Source organism: Antedon mediterranea, chromosome 3 (assembly GCF_964355755.1).
Source record: "Antedon mediterranea chromosome 3, ecAntMedi1.1, whole genome shotgun sequence".
Lineage (NCBI taxonomy): Eukaryota > Metazoa > Echinodermata > Crinoidea > Comatulida > Antedonidae > Antedon > Antedon mediterranea.
In genome coordinates this window covers 4,878,056-4,890,148 of record NC_092672.1, presented here as the reverse complement: position 1 = coordinate 4,890,148, position 12,093 = coordinate 4,878,056, and the positions used below count along the sequence as shown (strand labels likewise).

General features: G+C 31.5%; 2 protein-coding genes across 2 annotated transcripts; both read left to right on the top strand.

Moving 5' to 3' along the window:
• The first annotated feature begins 4,611 nt into the window (after nt 1-4,611).
• LOC140043614 (trace amine-associated receptor 1-like) lies at nt 4,612-5,514 on the top strand. The gene has a single exon (XM_072088134.1). The coding sequence runs from the start codon at nt 4,612-4,614 to the stop codon at nt 5,512-5,514; it is 903 nt and encodes a 300-aa protein (XP_071944235.1).
• Nucleotides 5,515-10,707: 5,193 nt separating this feature from the next.
• Nucleotides 10,708-11,616, top strand: LOC140043612 (adenosine receptor A3-like). Its single transcript, XM_072088132.1, has one exon. It carries the CDS (start codon nt 10,708-10,710, stop codon nt 11,614-11,616), a length of 909 nt encoding a protein of 302 aa, XP_071944233.1.
• The last annotated feature ends 477 nt before the right edge of the window (nt 11,617-12,093 follow it).

The following is a 12,093-nucleotide window of genomic DNA, read 5'->3' as shown; positions in this document are numbered from 1 at the left end:
AGCAAAATCTGTGATATACGATATTTATTATGTTAATTAAGACAAGAAGCCATAATTATTTTTTTTTTAGATATGCAAAAAAACTGACCCAATGTGCTTGTGAAAAGGCAAACATAAGTTATTAACGATTACGTTTGGGTACTTGTTAGGGATTTAATAATGTTCAGTGAAATTGTGAAGTTGAGGGCGCTATTTAAGTAAGATACAGGTACTCTATTTTCGGATGTAACTCATTAAATACTTAATCGATTATGATGAAAATAGATTTATTTTATAGATAATTAAACCTTCTTCCTTACTAATTATTTAAAAGTCATGTTAGATAATAAATACATATGAAAAATGCATTATTTGTTTAAATCAATCGATCGTGATGAGTTTGATAGAAAATTGAATGAACAATAAATAAATTTTAAAAAGAATTTTTTTTTTTTAAGTCATGCTTCTCTAATAGGACGTGACACCATGGAGGTAAAAAATACCTCCATGGTGACACACTAACATATCTTTTGTTGGCCTTAAATTAGCACAATAAACAACTAAATATAACTAGCATAGTGGAGTCTGTTAGGGATATTTTGGTTCAGTTTTTTCCAAAAACACCCAATTTGGTATACAGGTTGCCCATCCTATACGAATTCAATTTTTGATGGGCATCAAGCAAAATGACCCCGTGGGTCACTTAATTTGCATAATTTAAAATGGCGGACATTTTCACTTAAACACTCAATATCTCTGAAACTACTGGGCACAGAGAGTTGATTTTTAGCTCAAAATGTTCAAAACATAAACATTTCTAACTACTGTACTCTAATAAAGTATTTTTGAAAAAAATGACCGGAAGTACCAGTTTTAACCTTTGACACATATTTTAAGGCATTGCTTTTGAGCACTGGTCGAAGATGGCTACTTTCATGTGCAATTGAACGAAGTTCAATATTGAATATCGAAACGTGGCAGGCTGAAGGCGCTTGACCTTTGACAAGATCGCCTAAATTTGTTAGTATTATAACTTTACAATACTTAGTGTTGTATATTCTGGTACAGCCGCTCCATAATCTCTTTGCTTTTCTTCCTTATATCTATATTTTTTAATTTATACTAACAAATATATTAATATAATAATAATAATAACAATAATAATATATCAAAAAATTATTAAATAATATTTATCGCATAATATACAATCTACGATAATTTAATTAATTGGTATAAAAAAGTTTATTAAATAAATAACATCATTTGAATAAAAGAACAAATCACACATCTACACATAATCAAACATCGTATACTCTATCTCTAACAATTTTTTCAATCTTCTGTCGACTAAAGCCGAAGTATAGTCGTTATCTCGGAACCGTTCTATGGTTACCACCAGGTAGGCTTACTTCATCAAAGCTTCTATGAATGGATGTACTGGTTGGGAGCAGAAAAATAGTAGACCATACCCAGTACCGTTTTGATTACGATCAATCGGGAAATTAACCTCACGACGGTATACTTTTGCTATTCTATATATTAGAATATTTATATATAACAGCATATCGAAATCTTTTAATAAAGAAACTAAAAAAAATTTAAAAAGTATACATGAATGATTTGCATTTGTATAGAAAACGCCGCTGTCTTAAAATTCCGCCTCCATCCTGCTTTGACGTGATTTCTTTGTTTAACATACCTAGGTCTATTGTTCCATTGTGGCAGTCCAGCAAACACATGGTGGTTTTCTAACGTTAGTGTTTGGTTAATGTTTAGGTTCACTAATAACCGTTATTTTATTACATTTCTATAACGTAAAAAGAAACATTCGGATAACGTTTTTAGGTTAGCATTTACAGGATACATAACGCTATAAAAACGGTACTTGAATTTTAAAACTATAAAAAACTGGAAAAAACATCAATAAAAACATTATTAGATAATAATGCCTCATTTCTATCATTTTATTATACATAACCCTAACCCTTTATTTGTTAATACTGTACTAACTTAATTATTTAGATAGATTTAGATTGATATACAAAGGCGCTAGGCCGGCAAAAGTTATTAAAATATGTTTCAGAACACCAGGTTTATTTCCCTGAAAATAGTAACCCACCCCCCAACTTTTTCGGTCAGCAACTCATAGCAAAATAATAAAACAGTACGAATAAACAAATTAGGTTGAACTTCAACTTATTTTATAAACTCAAAAACACTCAATCCTCTCCCCCACTCCCGAGATCAACATGCATGATCTCCTTATTTTCAAAATACGACTGCATCATATATTAATAATAATTATTAAGGAAGAAGATTTAATTAAAATTATCTATAAAATAAATCTATTTTCATCATATCAAATATTTAATGAGTATCTTACTTAAATAGCGCCCTCAACTCCACAATTTTACTAAACATTAGTTTGCCTTTTCACAAGCACATGTAGTTTACACATTATTTCTAGTATATATTGGGTCAGTTTTTTGCATATCTGAAAAAAAAATAATTATGGCTTCTTGCCCTAATTAACATAATAAATATCGTATATCACAGATATTGCTGATTTTTTTTGCTAAAATTCTGCATTTTTGCTTATAAAAAGTAATTTAATTTCAACAAAGTTGAAATAAAAATATTTTATTGAATAGATAATGTAATTAGCTATTAATCAACATTAATGTCAACAAAATACATCAAATATTTATTAAGTTATGAACAATAAAGTGCATCACTATAAAATGGTGGCCACTTTTTCCGCCATCTTGGATTTCAAGGTGGCCGCAGTAAATTTGCAACGGCACACCTCGTGATTATTGTGTCTAAGGGTATTAGCTGACAAAAAAAGTTGGTGTGCTGAGTGTGTAGAAACATGGCAATGGGACATGTTAACAAAGCATCATTTTGGCACTTGGACCTCCGCTTATAATAAACGTAAATTGAGAACGGTATTGGTTAGTATCTGTAACAGGAAATGTCAGTAGTTTCAAATAAGCCAGTACAGTACGGTACTGTATATGAATTGTTACATTCTCTTTGGTCTCGCTATCCAAACTGAAATTCAATCAATGTTAATGAATTATCTACAGGAAAGGGTTGGCCCGGTGCAATAGGAAGCCAATTCAATGTTATCTATCTTCGTTTTTAATCAATACTTTACATCCTATAAACAATGGATGAACTTCTTACACTCAGAAATGTCACGACTGACGAAATGAGAGATAATTTGATGTTTGTTCTAGCAGTGTACATACCATTGGGTTTAGTTATAATTGTTGGAAACGCACTTGTTCTTTTTGTAATACGACAAACTCGAAGTTATGACGAACCACAGTTTGTTTTACTAGGAAGCTTAGCGTTTGTGGACCTACTCACAGGAATTATCGCAGTACCCATGTATATGTGGGGTTGTATCTCACGCAGATCGCTCTATTTACAGAGTGCGGTGAGTTACAGTATATTCCTTCAAAAATGTTTATCACAATCTCTGCTCTCCGTAGAATCTACTTTTCCATTGTAGTTCTCATGGATTATAGGTTGTTTTTACGGCACGCGGTACAATTGTTCGGGGAAATGAAAAGGATTGATGGAATTTTCTTCTGCTACCGAATGGATCTACGCGCTATTGAAGTTCAACGTTATATAGCTTTAGTAATGATGCCCACTGGTACAATCTTATTGATAATGTATTTCAGAATTGTTTTAGAAGCAAGGAAACATGGGAAATGCATATTTAGTATTCCAGTAAGAACACGAAAGGTTGTTCGTAAAAGATACAGAGCAGCTAAAACGAGTGCTATCATCATCGGAGCATTTTATTGTGTACTTGCCATATACGCTGAGACCAGTGGGCATCATTACTAAAGCTATATAACGTTGAACTTCAATAGCGCGTAGATCCATTCGGTAGCAGAAGAAAATTCCATCAATCCTTTTCATTTCCCCGAACACTGAGACCAGTGGTACACTCCTTAGGATACCAAAGGTCAGACGTGTATTGGTATGTTCTGATTGGAGATATTCTAGTCAATATGAGCTCTGCGGTGAATCCGTTCATATATGTTTGTCGTTTACAACAATTTTCATGTGCTCTGCGTCGTCTTTTTATCAAAACGTCTGCCACAGCCAAAAATCCAGTAAGCGATATTTGTCAGTAGGCATGTAAGTTTGTATCCGGCCCCACCATGGATGAATGAGAGAACGACTTGTATTGGCGATAACATTAAAGAACAATCCAATATGTTAACCTATGCTAAATCACTGTTGTCAATCAAACAGGCTTTTTGCGAATTAACTGGTTATACCGTAAAATGGATACCAAGAACGAAACCGCCATTTCACCAGGCATACTCCTACAGATGGTTACTACACACTTTGTGGACAGAAATCCAACATGCATTTTGATAATTTTATTAATCTTTGTTTGTACTCATTCAGCTTATAAGACTTTCCGGAAATCAGACGACTTGATTGATTTTACTGTAATTGTAAATTCTTAGTAAAATCTGTAGAAAAAAAATCCATTCAGTTGGTATAGGCTTCTACTGATTGGATATTGATATTTCAGGAAAGGGATTGTTCTCTCAACAATACCATCTTGAAACAAAAATATTACTTTACATTCTATACAAAATGGATAAATATTTTACAAGCACAAATATCACTGACGAAATGAGAGATAATTTAATATTTGTTCTATCAGTGTACATACCATTGGATTTAGTTATTATTGTTGGGAATAGTCTTGTTTTGTTTGTACTTCGACAAACTCGAAATTATGACGAACCTCAATTTGTTTTACTAGGAAGCTTAGCGTTTGTGGATCTACTAATAGGAATGATCGCTATACCAATGTATATGTGGGCTTGTATATTACATGGATATTACTACCCAGACATTAAATGTGAATTGCAGTACATTCCTACAAAGATCTTTATTGCAGTGTCTTGGTTCCACCTTTTGTTGATCACCGTGGATCGCTACGTTTCTATCATAAAACCGCTACAATATCATAAACTTGTAACTCTCCGTATAATATACTTCTCTATTGCTATCTCATGGATTATAGGTTGTTTTTACGGCATGGTAACATTGTTTGGAGGAATTAAGAAGATTGAGGGCATTTTCTTCTGCTATGGGATGAATGGACGCGCTATTAAAGTTCAACGTTATATAGCTTTAGTAATGATGTCTACTGGTACAATGATATTGATGGTAATGTATTTCAGAATTGTTTTAGAAGCAAGGAAACATGAGAAAAACATATTCAGTATTCCAGTAAAAACACGAAAGGTTGTTCGGAAAAGATACAGAGCAGCTAAAACGAGTGCTATCATCATTGGAGCATTCATTAGTGTGTACTTCCCATGTACACTGAAACCGGTCCTATATTTGGTATACCAACCGTCAGACTTCTGGTATTGGTATGATCTGATTGTAGAACTTCTAGTCAATATGAGCTCTGCAGTAAATCCGTTTATATATGTTTGGCGTCTACAGCAATTTTCATGTGTTCTGCGCCGTATGTTTAACTAATTTCCTACTATAGTTTCAAAGCGAACAACCGATGCTGGTCATATTGCTGGACATTTTTGTGTCAAGATTTTTCTTTATTTATTTTCATGCTTAAAAGTTGATAATCTTACGCTGTTCTGTAATTAATGTTTTAGGATAATGTGTAGCCTGCTCGGTAATTGTCATGCCTATTCTAGTAAGTTCCATTATTAGGCTAAGGACAGGAGTTAATGATATGCAAACTTGAGAAAACTCTGGTAATTACAATTTGCCAAAGTTACTAGTGTAGACCAGTTGACAAACTTCGGCGAACATCTGTCTATTAACAATATTTTAACATTGACCTATCATTTTTGCAATTTGATATGTTTTTCTGTAGTTTTATTGCCTTAATTATGCCAAAGCAAAATGATTTTCCATTTTAAGTGAACCAACAAAATGTCTTAATCTTTTGAAAACGTTAAGTCATGCACCACAAAGCTGAAAATGCCGTACAAATAAAATGTTTTATAAGTAATAACATTTTATAAGGAAGAAAAATTACAAATTTCATGTTTACTATATTATTGTTTTCTGGTGTGTTTATAATATTAAGGAAATGAATTGTTTGATACTACATGGAATCAGATTGCGTGTCAAAATAGGCCATTGATGATTGGATGGTATTAAATTAGAGGAAAAGATTGGTTTTACTATAGATAATAACAAGTTGATTCAATACCATCTTGATTTATAATAATATTACTGTATAATATATGTTAACTACACTTTGTGAACAGAAGTCCAACATGCATTTTTATAACTTTATTAATCTTTGTTTGTATTCTTGGCTCATTCAGCTTCTATCTTCTACAAATGTAATTAATTTTATGTACACATTTTCTCGGAAGACTTGCTGCAAACCAGACGATATGGTTTTGATGTATTTTACTGTAATTGTAATTTTTTTTTTTTTATCTTTTATGGGTCTCTCCCATCTTTATTCATTCAATCTTTATTCATTCAATAATGTATATACAAAATTCATTATTATATAATATAATAAAATAATATCATAGAAGAAGTTGTTAATATAAGACAGCACACAAATAATCTTTTTATAGTACTGTATATAAATATTGCACATACATTAAAGTAAACTTTATAATATTATACCTTATGAATATTGTTTCAAAAAAACATTCATTTTTTTATTTATACAATTTTTCAGGTAAGTAATACGTTTCATTATTTTCATACATAATTGTTGTTTATAGCATTGATAATATGTATATTCTTATATTTTTTTCATTTATAAAGAGATGATGAAGTGAGGCATATTTCCATTTATTTAGTTGTTTTAATACATTAGCTTTGTATATGCTTAGCAAACCAATTAAAAACACATGATCTACATAATTATGTATTTCCAGTGCCAAGTATTATATTTTTGAAATTTGCCTCGATATTGAATTTAGTTATTGTATGCTCATTTATGTAAAGCCACAAATGATTTGCCTCTGCACATTAAAAAAATAAATGTGCATCATCTTCAACACAGTCGCATTGTGGACATTTGTTTATGTTTACAATTTTCCATATACATAACCTCTTTCTAGTTGGCATAATCCTATGTAGTAACTTAAAGTTAATTTGTTTGAGCTTGTTTTCCTTAATTAATTATATTTTACGCTCCCAGGTTAATTTCCAATCAATTGTAGTATTAAAATACAACTGCCATTTTATTTGACATTTTGGTTCTATACCTTTTGTTCTAATAAAACAGTTATACATTTGCTTACTTGTTATTTTACATAATTTAGTAGCAGACTGAATTTTGTCCTGTATTGTATTTTCATTTTTTGACTTAATAACGTCTTTCCATTCTTGTGGAATGGCTTGTAGTAATGTGTGAAATTCTGCTATCCAATTTGATTTTGAAATTAGAATTTCAAGTAACATATTCGAATTAATGAATCTATTACCAAAAACAATATCTTTTATTTTTCTAATACCGGATCTTATCCAGTTTCTATACAGTAGAGATAGGCTGTTATAACTTATAAATTTATTTCCCCAAATGTTTTGTTCTAATATGATGTATTTTACTGTAATTGTAAATTCTTAGTAAAATCTGTAGAAAAAATATCCATTCAGTTGGTATAGGCCTATACTGATTGGATATTGATATTTCAGGAAACGGATTGTTCTCTCAATACCATCTTGAAAAAAAATATTACTTTACATTCTATACACAATGGATGAACATTTTACAAGCAAAAATATTACGACTGACAAACATTGGTGTTTTCTTGGTTTTCCAGTTTCAGAAAATGGTGGTGCAGGAATACCAACCAGTCAGGCACTGTACTAGACTACCATATCCTATACCGAGTTTAACATATTTTACTAGAATTGAAACCCGTGCAGTTTGTCTCAATCTTCTGAGTGTATTTTCTTCTTTATCTTCTTCTCTGCTAGTAACATTAATTACTGGTTCGGTTTAACGGCCTTATTTTTTTTTCAAATATTCATTTATTCATCCTATAACAACAGAGAATTACTCGCATTGGAAAAGATAATTAAAATATGTTAAAATGTCCAAGATACAAAAGATTGTACGTGTTGAATTTATCAATTATCTACAGGAAAGGGTTGGTGCAATAGGAAGCCAATTAATGTTATCATTCTTAATATTTAGTTAATACTAAAGTACTTTACATTCTATACACAATGGATGAAGTTTTTACAAGCAGAAATATCACGACTGACGAAATGAGAGATAATTTGATATTTGTTCTAGCAGTGTACATACCATTGGGTTTAGTTATTGTTGTTGGAAACGTGCTTGTTCTTTTTGTAATTCGACAAACTCGAAGTTATGACGAACCACAATTTGTTTTACTGGGAAGCTTAGCATTTGTGGACCTACTCACAGGAATTATCGCCGTACCAATGTATATGTGGGGTTGGATCTTACATAGATCTCTCTATTTACCGAATTTTTATGAGTGTGAGTTACAGTATATTCCATCATCAATATTTATTTCGACCTCCGTTTTGCATCTCCTTTTAATAATCGTGGATCGCTACGTTTCTATCATGAAACCGCTACATTATCATAAACTTATAACTCTCTGTAGAATCTACTTCTCTATTGCTATGTCATGGATTATGGGTTGTTTTTACGGCATGATACGATTGTTTGGAGGAATTAAGAAGATTGATGGCATTTTCTTCTGCTACCAGATTAGTCGACGCGCTTTTGAAGTTAAAAATTACGTAAGTTTAGTCTTGGTGCCGATTGGTACAATCCTGTTGATGATAATGTGTTTCAGAATTGTTTTAGAAGCAAGGAAACATGAGAAAAACATAGTCAGTATTCCAGTAAAAACACGAAAGGTTGTTCGGAAAAGATACAGAGCAGCTAAAACGAGTGTTTTTATCATCGGAGCATTCGTTATTGCGTTTTTACCGTTTGCTATGAAACCAGTCCTATATTTGGTATACCAACCGTCAGACTTGTATTGGTATGATCTGATTGCAGAACTTCTTCTCTATATGAGCTCTGCAGTAAATCCATTTATATATGTTTGACGTCTTTTAAACTAATTTCTTACTATAGTGTCAAAGCGAACAACCGATGCTGGTCATATTGTTGGACATTTTTGTGTCAAGATTTTTCTTTATCTATTTTCATGCTTAAAAGTTGATAATCTTATGCTGTTCTGTAATTAATTGTTTTAAGATAATTTGTAGCCAGCTCCGTAATTTTCAGGCCTATTTTAGTAAGTTCAATTATTACTAAGGACAGGAGTTAATGTATGCAAACTCGAGAAAACTCTGGTAGTTACAATTTGCCAAAGTTACTAGTGTAGACCAGTTGACAAACTTTGGCGAACTAGTTTGTAAGTATCAACATTTGTCTATTAACAGTATTTTAACATTGACCTATCATTTTTGCAATTTTATATATTTTTCTGTAATTTTATCCCGAGTTTTATTGTCTTAATTATGCCAAAGCAAAATGATTTTCCATTTTTAGTGAACCAACAAAATGTCTTGATTATGCCAAAGCAAAATAATTTGTTATTTTAAATGAACCAACAAAATGTCTTGAATCTTAATTTTTTGAAAAAGTTAAGTCATGCACCACAAAGCTGAAAATGCCGTACAAATAAAATGTTTTATAAGTAATAAAATGTTATAAGGAAGAAAAATTACAAATTTCATGTTTACTGTATTGTTTTCTGGTGTTTTTATAATATTAAGGAAATGAATTGATACCACATGGAATCAGATTGCGTGTCAAAATAGGTCCCTGATGATTGGATGTTCATAAATTAGAGGAAAAGATTGCTATAATATATGATATAATATAATTGATTACTATAGATAACAAGTTGATTCAATAGGCCTACCATCTTGATTTATAATAATATTACTGTATAATATATGTTAACTACACTTTGCATTTTATAATTTTATTAATCTTTGTTTGTATTCTTGGCTCATTCAGCTTCTATCTTCTACAAATGTAATTAATTTTATGTCCCCATTTTCTCGGAAGACTTGCCTGAAAGCAGACGATTTGATTTTGATGTATTTTACTGTAATTGTAAATTCTTAATAAAATCTGTAGAAAAAATATCCATTCAGTTGGTATAGGCTTCTACTGATTGGATATTGATATTTCAGGAAAGGATTGTTCACTCAATACCATCTTGAAAAAAAAATATTACTTTACATTCTATACACAATGGATGAACATTTTACAAGCAGAAATATTACGACTGACAAACATTGGTGTTTTCTTGGTTTTCCAGTTTCAGAAAATGGTGGTGTAGGAATACCAACGAGTCAGGCACTGTACTAGACTACCATATCCTATACCGGGTTTAAGATATTTTACTAGAATTGAAACCCGTGCAGTTTGTCACAATCTTCTAAGAGTATTTTCTTCTTTATCTTCTTCTCTGCTAGTAACATTAATTACCGGTTCGGTTTAACGGCCTTATTTTTTTTTCAAATATTCATTTATTCATCCTATAACAACAGAGAATTACTCGCATTGGAAAAGATAATTAAAATATGTTAAAATGTACAAGATACAAAAGATTGTACGTGTTGAATTTATCAATTATCTACAGGAAACGGTTGGTGCAATAGGAAGCCAATTAATGTTATCATTCTTAATATTTAATTAATACTAAAGTACTTTACATTCTATACACAATGGATGAAGTTTTTACAAGCAGAAATATCACGACTGAAGAAATGAGAGATAATTTGATATTTGTTCTAGCAGTGTACATACCATTGGGTTTAGTTGTTATTGTTGGAAACGCACTTGTTCTTTTTGTAATACGACACACTCGAAGTTATGACGAACCACAGTTTGTTTTACTGGGAAGCTTAGCGTTTGTGGACCTACTAACAGGAATGATCGCAGTACCAATATATTTGTCGGGTTGTATCTTACATAGATCTCTCTATTTACAGAATTTTTATCAGTGTGAGTTACAGAATATTCCATCAACAATATTTATTTCGATCTCCGTTTTTCATCTCCTTTTAATAATCGTGGATCGCTACGTTTCTATCATGAAACCGCTACATTATCATAAACTTATAACTATTCGTAGAATCTACTTCTCTATTGCTATGTCATGGATCATGGGTTGTTTTTACGGCATGATACGATTGTTTGGAAAAATTAAGAAGATTGATGGCATTTTATTCTGCTATCAAATGAGTCGACGTGCTTTTGAAGTTCAAAGTTACGTAAGTTTAGTCTTGGTGCCGATCGGTACAATCCTGTTGATGATAATGTATTTCAGAATTGCTTTAGAAGCAAGGAAACATGAGAAAAACATAGTCAGTATTCCAGTAAAAACACGAAAGGTTGTTCGGAAAAGATACAGAGCAGCTAAAACGAGTGCTTTGATCATCGGAGCATTCGTTATTGCGTTTTTACCGTATGCTATGAAACCAGTCCTATATTTGGTATATCAACCGTCAGACTTGTATTGGTATAATGTGATTGCAAAACTTCTTCTCTATATGAGCTCTGCAGTAAATCCGTTTATATATGTTTGGCGTCTACAGCAATTTTCATGTGCTCTTCGACGTCTTTTAAACTAATTTCTTACTATAGTTTCGAAGCGAACAACCGATGCTGGTCATATTGCTGGACTTTTTTTTATCAAGATTTTTCTTTATCTATTTTCATGCTTAAAAGTTGATAATCTTATGCTGTTCTGTGATTAATGTTTTAAGATAATTTGTAGCCAGCTCGGTAATTGTCAGGCCTATTTTAGTAAGTTTCATTATTACTAAGGACAGCAGTTAATGAATGCGAACTCAAGAAAACTCTGGTAATTACAATTTGCCAAATTTACTAGTGTAGACCAGTTGACAAACTTCGGCGAACATCTGTCTATTAACAGTATTTTAACATTGACCTATCATTTTTGCAATTTGATATGTGAAAAATTACAAATTTCATATTTGCTGTATTGTTTTCTGGTGTTTTTTATAATATTAAGGAAATGAATTGTTTGATACCACATGAAATGCGTGTCAAAATAGGCCCTTGATGATTGGATATTAATAAAAGGA